Source organism: Diplotaxodon limnothrissa, linkage group LG6 (genome assembly GCF_057381915.1).
Source record: "Diplotaxodon limnothrissa isolate DT_005_m linkage group LG6, D_limnothrissa_male_GT1.1, whole genome shotgun sequence".
NCBI lineage: Eukaryota > Metazoa > Chordata > Actinopteri > Cichliformes > Cichlidae > Diplotaxodon > Diplotaxodon limnothrissa.
Window position 1 is genome coordinate 17,327,921 of NC_140601.1, and position 20,222 is coordinate 17,348,142.

Here is a 20,222-nt window from a genome sequence, read left to right on the forward strand (position 1 = left end):
CGAACATTAGCTCAGGATGGTAGTGCATGAGGTGAGCCTCCTGTTCGTAGTATACACACACACACACACACACACACACACACACACACACACACACACACACACACACACACACACACACACACACAGATCCCAGGTGTGTGTGTGTATTGATGCAGTATCACTATGATGCACACACACTCCACAATGCTCTTAGCATTTTGGCATTTACAGAACCGAAGTTCATTAACGAACTATTACTAGGTCAATAGTTTTTGCTCTTGAATAATTGCAGTGTCAGAAGGTTAGCTGTAGACACCACAGACTTACAGAGATTCTCTGTTGACCTTTAATCCTCTGGCATCATCTCTAATGCCTGACTAATGATCTGTTTAGGAGTGTGGACCCACACTTAGGAATGTTTCTGTTGTCTGCTTATGAAAGAAAAGGAAGGAACTCTCTCCTCCTCATCCACCCTCACTTGTTTTTCTCTCTGTCTTCCAGCTGGTCGGCGGCCAGTTTGACCTGGAGATGAACTTCATCATCCAGGAACCGGAGAGCATTGTGTGCATGGTCGAGCTGTTGGACAAGTGTGAGCCCAACTGTCAGGCTGAGATCTGGAGCATTTTCACCGCCATCCTCAAGAAGAGTGTCCGCAACCTGCAGGCGTGCACTGAAGTGGGGCTCATTCAGCTTGTGCTCCAGCGTATATCCACCATTGACAGCATGATCGCAGGTGCTGAAAACAGTCCTTCATTGAAACAAGTCTTTGTCTTTCCATGAGTTTTTAAAGGTTAAAGGCAATTGGCTTGTGTAGCAGTTGCAGCATGCTATTCAGCTGCAAAGGCTGCAGATGTTTGCTTAACAAAACAATGAATCTTCCCCATCTGGAGAAGAGATGTTTTGTTGCTAAGCCTTTACTGTGACCTCTGTAAGGAAGGAGAGCTGGCTAAATGATAAATTCCAACTCCACATGTGAATTGATCACTACAGTTTTTTGTCCAAAATATCATAATTTCATCCTCACATATTATGCTGAGTGAGGATTCAGTTGTCCTGCACAGCCTCCTTAAGTCTAAGTCTAATTTGTCTGATGCCCATCTGGAAATTAGTATGAACTAGTCCTGCAGTGTATGGTTCAGTGAACCTTTGCCAGCTAGAACAGCTCTGGCCTGGAGCATGTATGCAGTCAAGCAAGGGTGATATAGCCCAGTAGTAACTAGGCAGCTAAAAGTAATGATTATAATAACATTTACTTTAGTGTGAATGCAGTATTAGTTAAGTTAAAGAGATCTGCAATCCCCTTTACTAAAAACCAAAATGAAACCATGTAGTACAGAATTGAACAGCAAGACTTTAATATTATGTAGAAAACATCCTCTCAGATGTTACTGCCGTTCATCTTTATGCTGGAAGAAGTGAATCATATTAAACGGTTAACTTCCATAAAATGCACACTAGTCTTATCTGTCACTAGGCTCATTATTAATAATGGCTAATAAGAGACTGCACAGAAGCTGGGACTCTCCCGGAGCATCCTGTCTATTTTAGGTCTCCGTTTTTAGTTATTTAGCTGCTCGAAGCGTTCGCTACACTGTAATTCTTACTGTAATACTTCCAAAACAGCTAGGATGCTGTGTAAAATGTACAGTAAAACGGAATGCAATGAACCTCAAATCTAAGAAAACCATATTTTATTTAGAAGAGAACATCGATTATTTAAACTCAGAAAATGTATCATGTTAAGACAAAAATGAGGTACTTTTGGATTTGATGGCAGCAATATGTCTCAAAAAAGTTGGAACAAGGTCATGTTTACCACTGTGTAGCATCCTCTTTTCTTTTAACAGTAGTTTGTAAACGTGTGGGAACTGAGGACACTAGCTGCAGGACGTTTGGAAGAGGAATCCCTTATTCTTGTCTGATATAGGATTTAGTTCAACATCTCAGTCCAAACACTTGATAAGGTTTCTATGTCCTATTGAGAATAACATGTGAGTGTGAGACTTGGAAATCACTGCATTTATTTATTTATTTATTTATTTATTTATTTATTACATTTTACACGTTTGCTGAACTGTTTTGGAAATAAGGTTGTATTATATCTTGTCAGCCTGTTTTTTAACCTGCCATGTTTAACGCCTGTGTTTTTCTGTCCTCTTTGTGTACGTGTGTCCTTGCAGACCTGCTGGTGGACATGCTGGGTGTACTTGCCAGCTACAGCATCACAGTTAAAGAGCTGAAGCTTTTCTTCAGCAAGTTGCAAGGGGAGCGAGGCCAGTGGGTGAGTCAGAGGCTCGCCACGGTGATCTGTCTTGGTTGTCTGGGGCCCGCATGAGCAATGTTCTAGCAACACCTAAACTGCTGCCATCCCACAGGCAATGCCCTCATCACACAGAAAATATAGATCATGTGAAACCAGATGACTCCTGTTCACTGGTCTTTGCACCTCTAGATTATTGATATTAGCTGCTTCTTGAGAGTACACACACAGTCCAAATTTAGGTTGCTTTTTTTCACATCGTGACCGTGCGAGCCAACACACTTATTATTTACACAGTTGGGGAAGATTTTCTACAATAAATCCTGTCTGAGCAGCTGCACACAGGTATACCCACAATGAAATTAAGATTTATGATACATGTACAGAAGATAAGTTGCTTCATCCAGGGAGAATCAGTAGCACAGAAAGGATGACAGATGAAGCGAGGAAGAGAAGAAGAGTAACCCATTGATCACTGACACTAATCAAGTGAAGGAAATGGGCCAAGTTGATTTTATGCCTGTAAATTTCACCTCACACTTCCCCCTGTCAAGCAGCTTTTGCTACTGCTCCATTTTTTCCCTTTATGAATATCTGGAGCCGGATAGACCATGGGAGCTTGTGTTGTGCTAGTAAAACATGACTTTCTTTTCTTTTCCTTTTGTAAAAACACTCAGTCATATTTGTATTTATACAACACAGACTATATTGCCAAAAGTATTCACTTGTTTCATGCGCATATGAACTTGAGTGAGGCAACATTCTTAATCCATAGGATTTAATATGATGTCGGTCCACCCTTTGCAGCTATAACAGCTTCAACTCTTCTCCGAGGGTTTTCCATGAGGTTTAAGAGGATTTATGGGAAATTCTGACTGTTCTTTTAGAAGTGCATTTGTGATGTCAGACACTTACTTTGGACAGGAACACCAGCCTTGCAGTCTCAGCTCTTTTTTTTGTCCCAAAGGTGTTCTATCAGGTTGAGATCAGGACTCTGTGCAAGTTCTTCCACACCAAACTCGCTCATCCATGTCTTTATGGGCCTTGCTTTGTGCACTGGTGCGTAGTCATCTTGGTACAGAAGGGGTCATCCCCAAACTGGGAGTATGAAATTGTCCAAAATATCTTGGTATCCTGAAGCATTAAGAGTTCCTTTCACTGGAACTAAGGGGCCGAGCCTAACTCCTGAAGAACACCCTCACAAAATAATCCCCTCCACCAAACTTTACACTTTGCACAATATAGTCAGACAAGTACTGTTCTCCTTTCAACCACCAAACCCAGATTCATCCATTGGATTGCCAGACAGAGAAGGGTGATTTGTCACTCCTCTAGAGTCCAGTGGCACCCTACTTTACACTGCTGCATCCGACACCTGGCACTCTGCATTGCTCTTGATGATGTAAGGTTTGGATTCAGCTGCTCGCCCGTGAAAACCTATTCCATGAAGCTCTCTGCAGGCTGTTCTTGAGCTCATCTGAAGGCCACATGAAATTTGGAGGTCAGTAGTGATTGACTCTGCAAAAAGTTGTCATTTTCTGCACCTCAGCATCTGCTGACCCCACTCAGTGATTTTATGTGGCCTGCTACTTTGTGGCTGAGTTCCTGGGTTTGTAACACCTGAATTCAGTGATTTGGATGGGTGAGTGAATACTCTTAGCGATTCATTGTATTTTAAATAGGCGTACTGTGCCGTGCACAGGGTTGAGAAAATATGAGGAAATCTGTCAGGATGTCAGTCTTTGCAGTTTTTGAGTTAGATTTAGAACAAGCAGAAGGAGCCTGCATGTGTGAAGAGCAGGTTTAAAACCAGTGTGTGCATATTTGTGTGTGTATGCTTGTTTGAACATTGATAGTATATCAGCTGCCTTAAGTAACACCCATGTGTCTGTGTTTTCTCCTCAGCCTCGTCACGCAGTGAAGCTTTTGTCAGTGCTAAAGTACATGGCTCACAGGAGCGGTCCCGACTCCTTCTTCAGCTTTCCAGGAAAAAATGCAGCTGTGAGTATATAATGCCACAACTGTAAACACAATACAGTTTGTAGTTTTGTCCGTGTGCACTATCAGTGGCTTTTATATGAAACACTAAATTAATGATTAAAGATGTGAAATCATGAACCCAACTGAGGTAACCACAGATACAAGAGGAAAAAAAACAAGCAAAGCCTCCGAGGAGGAATATAATGCATGAGAAGTGTTCAAGTGGAATTTAGGAACAATGAGTGCACTCTAAAATTTGTGAAAAATCCTTTTTTCCCACCACCATTGAGAAATATTTTACACCAGTGTTGGGATGAAATGAAGGACTTTGCTTTTTCACCTGTTTTCCATTAAGCCAACTGTTTAGTCTTGTGTGTAATTTTTCTCTTATTGACTGCATTACACATGCTTTTTATTTTTCATACTACTTATATTTTTTATATTATATATTTTCTGATCTGCTATTAAGCATCAGGCCCCTCCCAGGGCTCCAAAGCTAATTCATTCCTGCTAAATCTTGTGAAGTGTGTAGTAATGTTGGAGCATAATCTCATGCAGTTTGATGCTAATACCATGCTTTCTGATGTTTGCATGAAACGCATTAATAAAGCAAAGGTCATGCATAGTGAGCTTTGAAATATTCAAATACCGTTTGTAACTTGGCTGCACATTAGTTTAGTGGAAGCCTCCTCGTTTAGCCGTTGGTATCATGGAAAGGCAGGCTGCACAGTGCCTTATTTGTCTCTGCTTAACATCTTTTAGTAGGTTTTTATTTTAAAGATGACACATCATAACACACCCTTGGTGCATATTACAGGATTGTCGATTGTGACAGCTACAGAAAAATTAACAGACTTGGAAAAAGAAAAACCAAATCAACTGAATCTAGTCAGTTATCTGCCTAATTATTATAATCTACTTTGGCTGTGAGTGGCACGCTCCAGCTTTAGTTTCTATTACACTGAAACTTTACAAAAGCATTGTTTATAGAAGCATTGCTTTTTGCATCATTACCACATACATGAAAAATTGCATTGCTGTTTTTTCCCCCCTCTTCCTGCCACAAGATATTTTGTGGCACGTCAATGCGATCACCTTGGGAGTTTTTTCTCTCTCTCATATTTGAATATGTCACAGTTGTTCCTCGATTGATAATCGCTACTAAACTTTGGAGCTAAATGCGTCATAATCAGTGTTTTTAAATACATGGACGCAGGCTAAATTAAAACATGAAGCTAAACGAACCTTTCATTATGTCTAATGCACATAGATGTGTTTAAATCTGTTCCTCGGTACTTCATTAGTCTACTCACACCTTTAACATACTGCATGTTTGTGTGTGGTTTCCTGCTTGTGTGTGTGTAACCCTCTGCTGAGATGATGACACATGTACAGATGCAGCACGCCGCCTTGTGAGCTGTGGTTTCATTTTTTTCTTTTTCACCTAAATGCTGCTATTACGTGTCTGTGCTTTTCTACAGCGTGCTGTGTACAGTGCACATACCTCTGCTAATGAAACAGTAAGACAGGAATGTGATTTAGAGTAAATGTTTTCCAGCTGTTCTTCACTCTTGTTTTGTTTTTGTGGGGTTTCAGACTGACCTACTGCACTACTGAACAGTGTTAATTAATATTTGAAGGCTCATTTCATTCCACAGTTGGGATCCTACATCACAGTGTCTGATGCTTTTTGTTTTTTCTTCTGTTTGTTTTCCCATAACAGGCAATAGCTCTGCCCCCCATAGCAAAATGGCCATATCAGAATGGGTTTACATTCCACACGTGGATCCGCATGGATCCACTCAACAACATCAATGTAGACAAAGACAAGCCTTACCTGTACTGGTAGGTACACGAGAATTTTCGAAACATTAAGGAGTGAACATAAACCTTTGCTCTTTGCCATTTAAATGTTAATTTTGTTTGAACGTGGCACAAATGGAACGCAGGAGTGCCAACTTCGCCTTTAGGACATAGTTTAGACACAAAGAAAACTGCACGAAAGGTGAGCGTGTCAATTTTCCCACCAAGATGATTTATTTTGAAACCCACTCCCTCCAGCCTCAAAGGTTGTTTTTCCCCGTGTCATCATACTTTGTTTAATCTCTGAGGAACAAGTAAAACAAACCCTCTGAACATTTTATTTTCAACCAACATTCATTTCTGCCAAAATCTCATTTATTCAGCAGGGGTCTGCTTAAGCCGCTGTGAAAACGGTAAGCAAACCGGGCAGCCAACGAGCTGTTTGAGAGAATCCTTAATAAAAACTCCCCCCTTCAGTCTGGTGCCCTTTTAACAAGAGAGATATTCACTAAATCACATGAAGGGGCCCCATCTCTCTGGGACACTGAGAAGGATGGGAAGACTTAGTGAGGATCAGAAATGATTGTTTTTTTTTATGCTTTAAAAATTCCCTTGAAAATGTTTTTTTAATGTTTTTTTTAAAACTGTAATTCACGCTGCCACTAAAAGGTACAGTAGTTGGTATGAAACTGTGCAGCATCATTTCCAAAGTAAAGTTACATGTTTGTATTTCCCCTTCGTTTTGTTTCAGTTTCCGTACCAGCAAAGGCATGGGTTACTCGGCACACTTTGTGGGCGGCTGTTTGATAGTGACCTCATTAAAATCGAAGGGGAAAGGATTCCAGCACTGTGTAAAGTATGACTTCAAACCGCAGAAGGTACGAAAGGAACGAAAACGAAGCTAAATACAGTGTTTTGTACCCAAATATTCAAACACATGAAAAGGCAAATCCTTGTAAATAGATCACAGAAATCATATGTCAGCGCACACATAATCAGTCACATCTATACACCCAAATACACATTTGCACACACGATAAATCTAGCCCTTCCTTTAAAAATGAGCTGCCACATCTTACCTGACTCTGGGGAGAAGCAAAACTAGAAGATGGAGGAAGGAGGGCAGTGGGAGAGAAGGATTATCCAGGGCTCTGTTCCTTCCACACAAAGCATGCATTGAAAACTGTTAGTTTCAGAAACCGCAGTCTGCGAGCAATTTGAAAGTTTCTGGTGTTTTTTGTTTTTTTCCCCCTGGAGCTTGAAGGAGTCATCTTACTTCACCAAACCCCAAGAGGACTCATTTTAGTTGATTTTTACATGGTTATAATGCTTGTTCTCTCACATAATGAACTATTTATTATTATTTCACTGGTTGCAAAGCTGAAGTAAAACTAGAAGCAAACATTAAGCAGAAGGTGGGATCATAGCTGAGGGCAGTGAGTCATGAAACGTGACTGAATTACAGTGATAGAGGACACCGACTTGCTGATAACATGTGTGTGCGTGTGTTGGTCTGATTGATGCACTTCCATTGTGTGAAAGTGTGCTTGTTCTGGTCGTTGCAGTGGTACATGGTGACTCTAGTTCATATCTACAACCGCTGGAAAAACAGTGAAATCGCCTGCTTTGTGAACGGTGAACTGGCTTCCTTTGGAGACATTGCCTGGTTTGTCAACACCAGTGACGTAAGTAGCAACAGTTTAATAGTATGTTTGTTTTTTCTCTTTTTCTCAAAAACAGGACAGGAGTTGGTGCTACTAACAGCTCCTGTAATATTTAATGTCTGCACAGATTCACAGAGAATTAAAGGAAGAGTGTGAGATTTGGGGAGAAATGTTTTGCTTTTCATGTAGTGCTATTTAGTTTTTTGCTAAAATGCATTTAAGTATTCACTTAAATAAGCCATTTCTGTGTTTGCAAATCATTATTACTTATTACATGAACCCTTTGGTAAAATGTAGGCATTGATTGTAGCATGTGGGGGTTAGACATATAGGCGCTCTAACAGGTTTTCTGTTTAAATATCAGTTTTGTCACTCAAAACCAAACAAATAACACCCCGACTATCTTGCCTGATTTTACGCACATCCATTCAGTCCTTGCTTTCAGAGGGCTTTCCTTGCCCTCTATCTGTGAAGCATGGAAAATGCAGTGTAAAATGATTAAATGATGGCCGTGTTCACTTCACACTTCAGAACTCTGTCACAGTCCACAGGATTGCTTTCTGTCATGCTGAGATAAAAGATTGTAACATTACATTATGTTTGGAATTATTGTGCCATCACAGTGTAATGTAATCCTGTAGCTGTGGCAGAAAGCAAATTGGCTTCTTGAAGGAGACGTGATCTTATCATTCTTAATATTTCTGCTTTAAAGCTAGCGTTAACATCAGTGTGTCTTTCCCTGCTGTTCTCTCTTGATTTTTTTTTTTCTTTCCCTTTTTGGTTTTGTTTACCCACCCCCATCTGTCATCACCCCTTATTTCCTTCCTCGCATCGTACCCCTTTTGTTTTTCTCCTTTTGTCTATTTTTGTTTTTTCCTTTTGGTGCTCTCGTAATTCCTTCCTCCCTTCCTGCTTCCTCCCTTTGCAGACATTTGACAAGTGTTTCCTGGGATCGTCTGAGACGGCAGATATCAACCGTGTGTTCTGCGGACAGATGGGGGCAGTGTACCTGTTTGGAGAAGCTCTCAGCGCTGCTCAGATCCTTGCTATCTATCAGCTGGGTCCGGGCTACCAGGTTGGAAAGCATGAAACTGTATTTTATTTACAGCAGAACATAGAAAAGAATATCAAATGTTTAAACTGACACGTGTTACTATTTTTTTTGAAAAATCTCAAAAAAGTTTGGACATGTGCAACTCTAGAGGAACATTTTTGCTACTAATTAGATTAATTGTAAAAAGTTCAGTAACATGATTGGTTATAATAATGAGCATCTTAGAGAGGAAAAAATATATACTGGCATGACTTCTCTGCTTTTGTCAACATTTTAAACATTCAGGAATTAAGAAGGGCAATTATAGTACCTTTGCAGGTTGTTTACTTTACTTTCTTGGATTCTATGACATCCCTGCGTCATGTTTTTCATTTCCTCGTGTGTAAAATGTTTTCAGTGGGTGGCAGCTCTGCACTGGAGGCAACACCTGAAATCTTATTTTTGGAGCTATGCTTGCTTTTTAACTGCATAATGATAACAAGCTGGGTGGCCACAACAGGGCGCAACATCCATGGTTTCCAAGAAGAATTTCACATTTAGAAAAATCATCCAAGTCCATATTAAATGAACAGCAGTGGTGTTTTTTGGATCATAGCCAGTAATCATAGATGCTTACAGAGATTTCAATATATTATCAAAGTCCTTTAATGTGTTGTAATCTAAAAATACTTTGGTATACAAGTTAAGAAACATTCATTTATATTGATGAGCTAGTTACCTCTGGGAGGTTATGCTTTTGGTAGGGGTTACATGCATGTGTCTGTAAACACGATAGCTCGAAAAGATTTAAATAATAGTCTGATAAAATTTTATCGGGGTGTAGAGTGAGGTCATGTTAATAATTCATTACAGTTTGGCTTACATTCACTAAGGTCTTCAAGGTCAATTAAATAATTTATTGGTTGAAAATGGACTAAAAGCCTTAAAACTTATAAACAATGGTTCTTACTATTATCCTCAGTGTGGTATGTCTTGCAGTATGCATGTATGTATAAAGATTTAAAATATCACGTCAAATGTACTACCTGGACATAAAGTATGTTTTAAAAAGAAGAAAGAAGGTAGCTGAATGAATACAAACTACAGTATTATTCCCTTAAAAGTAAGAGCTGACCAGTGAGTGAGCTGCTCATGGATGTTTGTGCTCTGAGTGCGTCTTGTTGTCCTTGCAATCTTTGAGCAGTGGATCTGTCTCAGTCTTTACTAATGAACCTAATTAGTTCATGCTCCAACAGGTCTGTTTTTAAGACTCCACAACTGGGATCAAATTAAAAATAGGCATATAGTCTTTCAAAAGCAAGATCTCTCTGTTTAAACATGCAATGTCTTGTGTTTGAAGTATTGTTTCATTTGCAGATGACTGCATTGACTCAGTATTTGTAACTGGCCTTTTTGTTTGGTTACCAGGGTTGCAGAAAGACACTTAAGAGAACGATGCAGAGACTGTCTAATGTAATTTTTTACTAAACACTTTTTGCCCTTTTCTTTGTCTTCTTGCTCAGGGCACATTCAAGTACAAGGCTGAGAGTGACTTGTTGTTCGCTGAGCATCATAAGACCTTACTGTATGACGGCAAGCTGTCTTCTAGTATTGCCTTCACTTACAATCCCCGAGCCACAGACGCCCAGCTCTGCCTCGAGTCCTCCCCAAAGGACAATGTCTCCATTTTCGTCCACTCACCCCATGCGCTCATGCTGCAGGTAATTACACCCTCACAGTTAACACTTAGTGCGTCTATCATATTAGAGCCATCCATTGGAGTTGGTATTTATAGCATTGCTTTAACCTTAAGCCACCATACAGCACCAACATTAAAGCAGTTTCACTGCCTAAATTCATTCAGCACCTGTACACCTGCTCCTTCCCTCCCACTGTTCCATATGTACCACTCTTTACTCTCTTTCTTCCCACACGGTAATGAAAGTGGCCCAGGTGGCATCTTTTCATTTTAATAGCCTCATTAGGGCAGAGGAGCGAATGTGTTGAGCCAGCCAGACAGACTGCTGCAGCTGCTGAAAAATGCCATCCTGGTGCTCTAATTATAAAATTGGCTTTCTCTGGGAGATTTAGTTTGGAACTACATTTGAGTAGTTGTGCATTTTTCTTCTGTAGCTGTATATGGTGTTAGTGCATGGACATTTTCCAAATTCTGCCATAGTCATGTACGTACCCACAAATATGCTCAGAGAAATGTGCACCACACGTGTAAAACTGTTTCTTCAATCATGTTGAGTTTTCTCCTCTCGAGCGCTAATTGAGTTTTTCTCTCATGCCCTCTCATCAAAGAAAGTACTTTGTTTCCTCTGTGGGGGAGGCCTTTGCCGCCACATAAACATACGCTCCCTCCACCACACAAACACACTCGGTGTGAAATATGAACGAATGTGTGACCTATATTTGCAGCTTTGGTATTCCATGCTCAAAAATTCCAATCCTATAGAAGAAGGCGGGAAAAATTCTCACTTTTTTCAGTTTGTTTTTCTCATCCATTAGTTGTGTCTACCCTCTCAAACACTGAGCAACATCCATATAAATTTTGGGGGAAATATTATAAAACATTACAGTAAATAAGAGGAAATATCAAAACTATGGTTTGAGGTTAGGAGGTAAGCAGGCAGCAACAGTCAAAGATTCAAATGAGGGCTCTTATGTTATGCTGTGGCAATAAAACCCCCAAAGTAGTTACATATCCCTGTAATTATCAGAAGAAAAGAACATCTGTGTGACCCTGTGCGATTCTGATTACATGTGTAACGTGGCTATATGTGTGTGTGTTTCTGTAGGATGTGAAAGCTGTGGTGACTCACTCAGTCCAGAGCGGCATACACTCTATCGGTGGTGTGCAGGTCCTCTTCCCACTGTTTGCACAGCTGGATTACTGCCAGCCTTCCAGCAATGAGCTGGACACCTCTGTCTGGTAACTCCACTTACGTGCACTACAGTAGTAAGCCGAGCAGTGAATAATCAGCAGGCTTTTGTTCATTTGTCATTAAGACCACTCAGGTTGTAACACATATGGTGTTTTATTAGGGCTGTTACGTGCAGAGTAACAGTGAATCAATTTGTACTATTATTTCTCAACGACTCTAGAATTGAATGGTCTAAATAGTGTACGCTGCTTGTTAAATTAAAAGTTTACTCTCAGATTATTTCATCCTTACTAAATGTTTAGTTCAATACATGCGTTGCTTTGTTTATTACTTCTAAATTGCATTGTGGATGTTTTTGCAGTCCTCAAGGTGATGCTAGGTTGAAACTGTTACCCCAGCACAAAGGAGACACACAACCTCATTCAATCACATTTCCTGTATGATGTGTTCTTGACAGTCTGGGCTTTGTCAGCAGCTTACATAGACTGTCACTGTCTGACTTGTAGTCTGTCCTTCTCTTTGTCACTGTTTGTCTTTCTGTCTGTGGCTCTTAGCTGCACTTTGCTGTCCTTTGTGATGGAGCTCTTGAAGAACTCAGTGGCTATGCAAGAGCAGGTCTTGGCCTGCAAAGGCTTCCTCGTCATTGGCTATACTTTGGAAAAGGTGAGTAAACTGGCTTAACTGACAAGAAGACAGTTTTCCTGTCCTGGTAATGATCCCAGCACAGCTGTAACCCTAATATTCATTCATCTCCAATGCTAATACACTAACACAGGCACACATTTACACTTACTATACTCTTCCTTTGGCTTTGCTTGGAAGTCACTCTTATGAGTCTGTTAGGCAGACTATTTCCCTTCATCACTTTGCCGTCTCTTTACTGTTGTACTTCTTATGGATTTTTTTTCCTCCCTCACCTCCATTTGTGTCACTTTGTGCCTTCTTGTCTCTCTCTCTGCGCCAGTCTTCCAAGGTGCATGTGACGAGGCCTGTCCTGGACATTGTACTGGCCTTTTCCAGATACCTTAGCAACTTGCAGAATGGGATCTTGCTGCTCAAGCAGCTGTGTGACCACATTCTGTTCAACCCTGCCATCTGGATCCATGCCCCTGCTAAGGTAACACACAGGGCTACATTATTTTTTGGTTATGTTTAAAAAGATGTAGAAATGAATTTGTACTGCACACAAATTTGCCCCTCTGTGCTTTTGCCCTAGTTCAAGGTTATCCCTCCACCTGTAACTGCCATTAAAACCAGAATGTCTCAGTTAAACCCTTAGTAGCTTTCCAAGCATCCAGCTGCCTCTCAAAGGAACAAAAAGCAAGGACACAGTAAAACAGGACTCAGCCCTGAGTCCATGCACATTTAAATTTCATTTGCTTTTATAACCTGTGCAGGTGCAGTTGACACTCTACACCTACCTGGCAACAGAGTTCATCAGCACAGTGACCATTTACAACGCTGTTCGCAGGGTGGGCACTGTGCTTCAGATCATGCATACACTAAAATTCTACTACTGGGTTGTCAACCCTCAGGACCGCAGTGGAATCGTACCCAAAGGCCTAGGTGAGCCTACACACAAAATGCAAAAATATGCAGCAATTACGACATAATCACACCCCTGATTAAACTTTCACATGCACATGTGCACAAAAACACAGATTCACACATACAAGCACACTCACACTGTATGCAAGTCCTTTCAAGTGATATAGAACTTTTACAAAATAAAATGGATCATCTTGTAGTTTCATGCCTTTCTTTTGTTAACCACGCTAAACAGCCATTGAACTCTTTGGGTTTTCAGAAGGTCCAAGGCCAAATCAGAAGGAGATACTCTCTTTGCGAGCCTTTCTGCTGCTGTTTGTCAAGCAGCTCATAATGAAGGTAAGCTCATGCCTCTTCCTCAGGCATGTGTTGTAACTCAGCATGCACTTCTCTTGTCCTTAGGATGATTAGAACCTTTAACCTTTGATCTGTCTGTTGGTAAATAAATGTATTATATTTGCTATATCGGACTTTTTTTTTTCATTATATTGTAATGCATACATTACACTTGGCTTTGCAGGGTTCAAATATTTTATTACAGTATGTGGGATTTCGATATCATTAAAGGTTTCATCATTATAATCTGTGCTTTGCATTTTTAGGGTTTACGGGGTTAAAAATGTTGTTTCTTAGTCACCTCTTTTTCCAGTCTTGCGTTGTTAAAACAATCTGCGCATTTTGCATTTTAGGATCATGGAGTGAAGGAAGATGAGCTACAGAGTATCCTCAGCTACCTCCTAACCATGCATGAGGTAGGCATAGACCGGCAGAGAGAGAGACCTCACCACCAGATGGCAACACAGTACCGCTACACTGCATTTAGTGTGTCTCACCATGTGATGTGGAGAGCATGAGCAAACACTTCCTGCTTCTAAACGCTGCATTACTGGTTCTTGTTATTCTTCCAAGTCTGCCAGTTTGAGGTCCTGACAGAAGTGGGGTTGTTTACAGTGAAGTGATGCATAGCAAATGAATCATTCAGATCAGTCAGTAACGCAGTGAACCTAAGTGGTGTTTACAGCACTGTCTGGAAAAGCCACCATCATGCAGCAGCCATACATTGCACAGCCTGTATGTTGTAATTCTTTAGTTCAGACGCGTGTGATGTATTCCATGTATTATTGCTGCTACTGCCACTGCTGTACAAGGCAGAAATATAAATATCAATTAGTGACTAGACATATATTTGCTTTTAGCTTAGATTAAAATACACAGTTCACTGTAAGCCCCTCATAATTTAGATATCATTGATAAAGCTGGCTCGTTTCCCACTGTCCTTTTTTAATACTACAATAGCTTCAGTCTCCTTCCTTTATGTTCCTCAGGACGACAATCTCATGGATGTGCTGCAGCTGCTGGTCGCTCTCATGTCTGAGCATCCTGGATCCATGATTCAGGCCTTTGACCAGCGGAATGGGATTCGGTAAAGATCGACTTTTATATCCATATTCATGAGCTCCTTTACAAACGGTGTGAATGGTTCCAGTTGAATTTCTTAGTTTCAGCCCTAAGATATAAGAATTGAATATGCATGTATTCATTAAAAAAGCTTTTAATGTATAAATATGCGTTTCTTTTTGTTAACGCTTAACTGTTAACTGTTTTCTGTTTTTCGTCCCACAGTGTGATTTACAAGCTTTTGGCCGCCAAAAATGAGGGAATAAGAGTCCAAGCACTCAAAGTTTTGGGCTACTTTCTGAAACACTTGTCACCAAAGTAAGTACTTTATTAGAAGTCTTTGTTCATACAAGAACACATTTTTTACTTTTAAGTGACGAAACAACAGAAAGCCAACACTGGCAGATTTTTTTTTTTTTTTTTTTTAATAGAGTAGACTCTGCACTATCACTGCATACAAGCTGGATCTGCTGTCTCTAACCACGTGCTGTTTTTCTCTGCACTGCACTGTAAAATAAAAAGGGGGGAAAAGGGCTCTTCAAAAATTTTGCAAACGAGAGGAAAAAAGTCCTTAACTTTGTTAATTTAAGAGTTTTATTTAGATGCTTACTGGATATTTTCTTAACAGTTTTGTTAGTTCTTTATATTCTAAAAATTCAGTGCATTTTCTCATTATCCTGATTTTAACTGTATTATAGCTAAAACTCATTTTTAAAAGGATTCTTGTTAACATTTAATTTGTATTAGCCCACATGCTGACAGAACACACTAAAATAACTTAGTAAAATAAGAATTTAGCATGTCAGTATTGCCATTTTGGGTGATGATACTTAATATAAATTTACTTAATGAAATTCTAATGTTTTGGCTAATAATCACCATTGATACTGTGCAGCTTGTATTGATATAGGAGTTAGAGAAACAACTCTAACCATCGTCTTTGCAGCAGTTTTAAGCCTTGAAATCCACATGTGCACATCTGCAAGTAGTTCAGTTTTCGAGGCTATGATACAAAAGTAAAAGTGGGGCTGATGAATGATTAGAGATGAAAGCAACAAAGAAAGCAAAAACCCAGGCTTCGTCAGCGGGGATTCTCTTTTTCATTTCCTCCTTGTCAAATGTTAGCAAGAGCACAGCTGATTTGTACCGCTGCAGATTTCAAACAGAGGCGTGTAAAGATTTTTTTTATCTTAACACGGCTCCGTTTTTTTTTTTTTTTATTAACATTTGAGCTATCACACACTCCAGATTTGCTTTTGTTATTCCTTATAGTGTAAAGAGTTTTGTTCACCATTGATTTTAATATTGATTTTAAAATTGAGATTCTGCTTGTGTGTTTCTGCAAACAGATATAGGTTTGGTTTATCATGTTTTCCAAAATAACAATTGTTTAAGCAAATACTGACGACTGCTGACCGACCTTTGACCTCTTTATCATTTCAATCAGGAGGAAAGCAGAGGTCATGCTAAGTCATGGCCTGTTCTCCCTGCTCACCGAACGCCTGATGCTTCACTCCAGCCACTTCACCATGACAATGTACAATGTGCTTTTTGAGGTCTGTATGCTGCCCATTCACCCTCGAGGCTCGTGCTTGCAGAGTGAAAGCTTTCTATTAACAAAACACACACTAATAACCTCTGTGTTCAGCCACATGGCCCATTTTTTCCCCCCCAATATGCTGAATTTGTGCCTTATTATCTAATCTGTCTCAGTTGTTTGTACTTGAAAATGCAATAACACATTAGGTTGACCACCAACAGAAATTTGATTTGTGAAATAATTTAGAAGCATGCAGATATCCCTGTGCTTTGTTTCTCTGTTATCCTTAAGACTTATGTGGACATTTATGACTTGAATCCCCCGATAGATTCTTACGGAGCAGATCTGCACTCAAGTGATCCATAAACAGCATCCGGACCCCGACTCCACTGTGAAGATTCTCAACCCACGTAAGTGCCTCCTCCGCGCCGCACCGCTCCCTTAAATCATCTGCCGCAGCATACCCTCTACATACCTACGGCTCTGTGCCGCAGGAGGATATTCCCCGTGGAACCGTGCGATCGCTATATACCGTCAAACAAATGAACGACATAAATTTTGCAGCCGGAGCGTATTTTCAGACTCCTGAACCTCAGATGTAAACCTTACACGAGGATGGTGCAAACACTTTGTGACAAATATACACTCGTCTGCTGGTTTTATTGAGCCTCGGCGTTGTTTTTCACGGGGATTATTTTACATATAAAGGAAAGATAAATGTAGTGACATGATAATAATTTATTCAGGTTATAATTGTTTTTTTAATGCATTTAGGTTTAATTAATGGTGAGTTTGGATTTTTAATGTTTTTTTTTCTTAAATTAAATTTTTCTTGTTTTCTTTAATTGTACAATAATTAACTTTTATATAATTTTTGCTATTTTCAATGAATGTTAAAATGAAAAATATTTGCATAGCTGATAACTATTATTACTTGGCCATTTTCTGTTTGCTTCACATTTGTATATTTAATTATAGGTGGGATAAACACAGCCCAGGATGGTGGCTTTGGTCACTTTTATTATTATTTTCTTTAGGCTGTTACTTACCTCGAATTTTACGTCAACTCACCAAATCTTTCCCTCTGTTGAAATCTTAAGTGTTCATTTCAAGCAAGAAAAGAAAACATCCCACTCTCTTTCATACTGGTGCTTTCATAGATGCATATGCAGCTAAAAAAAAGAAGCTTTAATCAGTCTGAAGTCCAAACACAAGCAAGGTTTACATCCAGCCAGACTTAATCTGACAAGGTCTTTGTGTAGTCACACATTGATTATCCCAGGCCTTTATTGCGTTAAAATCTCTCCTGCCCAACCATCCCGGACAGGCGGTGTATATATCATAGGAACCTTGTATGGGTTTGCGAGCATATTGTATGGAACATAGACTGGTGGTCTGTTTCTCCTTTGCCGTGTATTCTCTTGATTTAATCTGTGACAAACTCCCAAAATGGCCCCCTGATTGCAGTCTTTAGTAACGTCAGAGCCAATCAAACAAACCGAGGAAGTACCGTTTCCCTCAAATTAACTCGAGGGAAAAGAACCAAGAGCAAATGGAAAAAAGAAGGGAAAAAAAAGAAAGAAAGGAACACGCCATCCCTCCATCCTCATTCCCGGTACATGCTGGGGTAATTTTCTGGCGGTAAAGGTTCAGCGACTCATAATTTGAGTGACTAAGGCGTAGAAACAACACAACTGTCTGCCGGGGCAAGGGGGCATCGGTTAGCGCCAAGGTCTGAAGAGACGAGTGAAATCCAAGCCCTACCGTCTCTCTACTCAGAGCAAATGGACACTGACATTGTCTAGATAATTCATCTAAACAGTCAGTCTCTTTGGTTTAACCGAAGCCAAGCATTTCAGAAGGGCCTGTGACTCTGGCGCTCTCATTTGAAACAATACCAAAGCCATTACAGTATGATAAAGATCAATGGCTCTGGGCTTTTTATTCTCCTCTGTTCTGTTTTTCTTACCACGGGCGCAGATTTTCAGGTGTGCACAGCTGCAAGTTCAGATAGTTTGTGACACAATGATTTGCACATGTTGAAACCAATGTATGATATAGCTGTTGATTTGCTCGGTTTCCCCTCCTGCGACCAATCCTTTTTGTATATCCAAACACGATGCTGGCTGTTTCCAAATTCAAATGTTATTTTATAAGCCTTGAAAATACTGCTTGGCTGTTATGTATTACATTACAAAATGCACAAAGCAGATGCAGTATTTTTGATATTTTCCAGCACTGGTGCCTTTTTTTTTCTTTTTTTTTTTTTAACTCCATAAAGCATTTTTATCTCAGACTGTAAACAGAGTGGGTTTTTTTTCCCTCTTCCAGAGATTCTGAAGGTAATAGCTGCTCTGCTGAAGAACTCTCCCCCCTCTCAAGAGAGCATGGAGGTGCGCAGGGTCTTTCTGTCAGACATGATCAAACTGTTCAATAACAGCCGAGAGAACCGCAGGTAAGAATCGGACCGATTCAAAGGATAGAGAAGTACATCACACGTCAGTGCACGCTGCGTTTAGGCGCCCGTGGGATTCGCCACCTCCTCATTTGCTGCCGTTTGTTTTCAGGAGCCTGCTGCAGTGCTCGGTGTGGCAGGAGTGGATGCTCTCTCTGTGCTTCATCAACCCGCAAAACAACGAGGAGCAGAAAATCACAGAGATGGTGTACGCCATCTTCCGCATCCTGCTCTACCACGCCATCAAGTATGAGTGGGGCGGCTGGCGAGTCTGGGTGGACACCCTGTCCATCACGCACTCCAAGGTCAGCTCATTATATCCCCGCACACAGAGCTCACACACAGCTTTGTTTATCCTTCTCTACAAACTTCTTCCATTTCCTCGTCTGTTTTTCTTTTTAACATCTTACCATTATCTTTCTGTAGCAAACACACTCACCGTCTTGCTGAAGTATCGTCAGCCTTGAACACTCACAACATGACTGTAACCACAAGCCTCTTCCTCCTTTTCAATTCCTGCCAAACAGAAAGCAATGATCATTCAAAGCAATCAGTTCTTCCACCCATGTCTTTACTTTCAAATGTGACACAACACAATTCATCAAATAAAAGAATCACGCAGCATTATCATCTCGCCCGGTTACTTTCAGCAGAGGCGAGTGGGGTAATTGAACCTTGCGTCCCGGTGCCCATCAGATAAAGCTATGGAAGCTATATAGTGATTGTAATTTAAAAGCTAGTTTCAGTATAAACCAATTGGAAAGAATCCCTTCAGCCTTCCCTCTCTGTGTTTATGTATAGCGTCTCTTTCTTTCACATCACACAGATAAAAATCAACTTCTGGCACGTTTTATTTCCAAAACCTGAATTCAAAATACTGCTTTAGAAATTCAGTGTTGATATCATATTGCGCTCCTCTGTTCCAGAGCAGTGAAGTAATTGAGGCTGGTGTCAGATTGTGGTCTGGGGGGTTTTTAAGCCTGGCAGATTGAAAGTTGAGTTAAAGAAGTGCTCGTGATATGAGACGCTTCACTGTAGCCTTGAGTGCCGTGACAGGTTTCATCCAACAGGGGGCACAGAAAGACTGCCAGGGAGATCAGCGGCATGTAGGCTGCTGTGTGTGTTGGATGTGGGGTGTTTTAAAACTCCCACACATCTGAACACTGAAGCACAATGATAAGGACTCAAGAAGAAGAAAATATTGGTCAGCATATTGTAGAAGAGTGTCAGTGAAATTCTGAAAAGGTAACACGCGTATGCACAACAGCAGATGCTGCTGCAAGCTTGAGTGTCTTAAGATATTTCAAAAAGAAATAGACTGCTGGGGAGCGTGAAAAATACTAATGCTATTATTTTAGCTGTTTTGTTTTTTTGTACAATAGGGATAAACTCTATTTTTTTTCTTCCCCCCACAATGTGGTGTAATTGCAGCAAGATTAATGCTGTTTCTTCTTGACTGAAGTTACAGTTGTTCCTGCTGAATTTCACCCTTACAGTGCGTGAATAAACCCATGCACTTGTACAATGTGACACACACACACACACACACAATGTGACACACACACACACAAATACACAGAGGGCCGGGGACTGCCTCTGAATCGAACTTGCAGCAGGTCCCACCAAGATGCATGCATCTGCTATAAAAAAAGCTAAAGAAACTCAATT

The 20,222-nt window shown here is 40.4% G+C and overlaps 1 protein-coding gene across 1 annotated transcript in view; it reads left to right on the plus strand.

The window, feature by feature from the left end:
* The window catches only part of lrba (LPS-responsive vesicle trafficking, beach and anchor containing), a 176,218-nt gene that overhangs the window by 26,807 nt on the left and 129,189 nt on the right, over positions 1 to 20,222 (plus strand). Inside the window, exons 2-21 of the mRNA XM_085356880.1 lie at positions 484 to 715; positions 2,163 to 2,263; positions 4,148 to 4,243; positions 5,946 to 6,067; positions 6,777 to 6,903; positions 7,591 to 7,710; positions 8,618 to 8,764; positions 10,246 to 10,443; positions 11,527 to 11,660; positions 12,168 to 12,276; positions 12,578 to 12,730; positions 13,011 to 13,179; positions 13,421 to 13,500; positions 13,851 to 13,913; positions 14,487 to 14,584; positions 14,785 to 14,877; positions 16,007 to 16,115; positions 16,428 to 16,509; positions 18,431 to 18,554; positions 18,667 to 18,859. Of these exons, the coding sequence (XP_085213006.1) occupies positions 484 to 715; positions 2,163 to 2,263; positions 4,148 to 4,243; positions 5,946 to 6,067; positions 6,777 to 6,903; positions 7,591 to 7,710; positions 8,618 to 8,764; positions 10,246 to 10,443; positions 11,527 to 11,660; positions 12,168 to 12,276; positions 12,578 to 12,730; positions 13,011 to 13,179; positions 13,421 to 13,500; positions 13,851 to 13,913; positions 14,487 to 14,584; positions 14,785 to 14,877; positions 16,007 to 16,115; positions 16,428 to 16,509; positions 18,431 to 18,554; positions 18,667 to 18,859 (2,550 nt within the window). The remainder of the gene's footprint in view (positions 1 to 483; positions 716 to 2,162; positions 2,264 to 4,147; positions 4,244 to 5,945; positions 6,068 to 6,776; positions 6,904 to 7,590; positions 7,711 to 8,617; positions 8,765 to 10,245; positions 10,444 to 11,526; positions 11,661 to 12,167; positions 12,277 to 12,577; positions 12,731 to 13,010; positions 13,180 to 13,420; positions 13,501 to 13,850; positions 13,914 to 14,486; positions 14,585 to 14,784; positions 14,878 to 16,006; positions 16,116 to 16,427; positions 16,510 to 18,430; positions 18,555 to 18,666; positions 18,860 to 20,222) is intronic.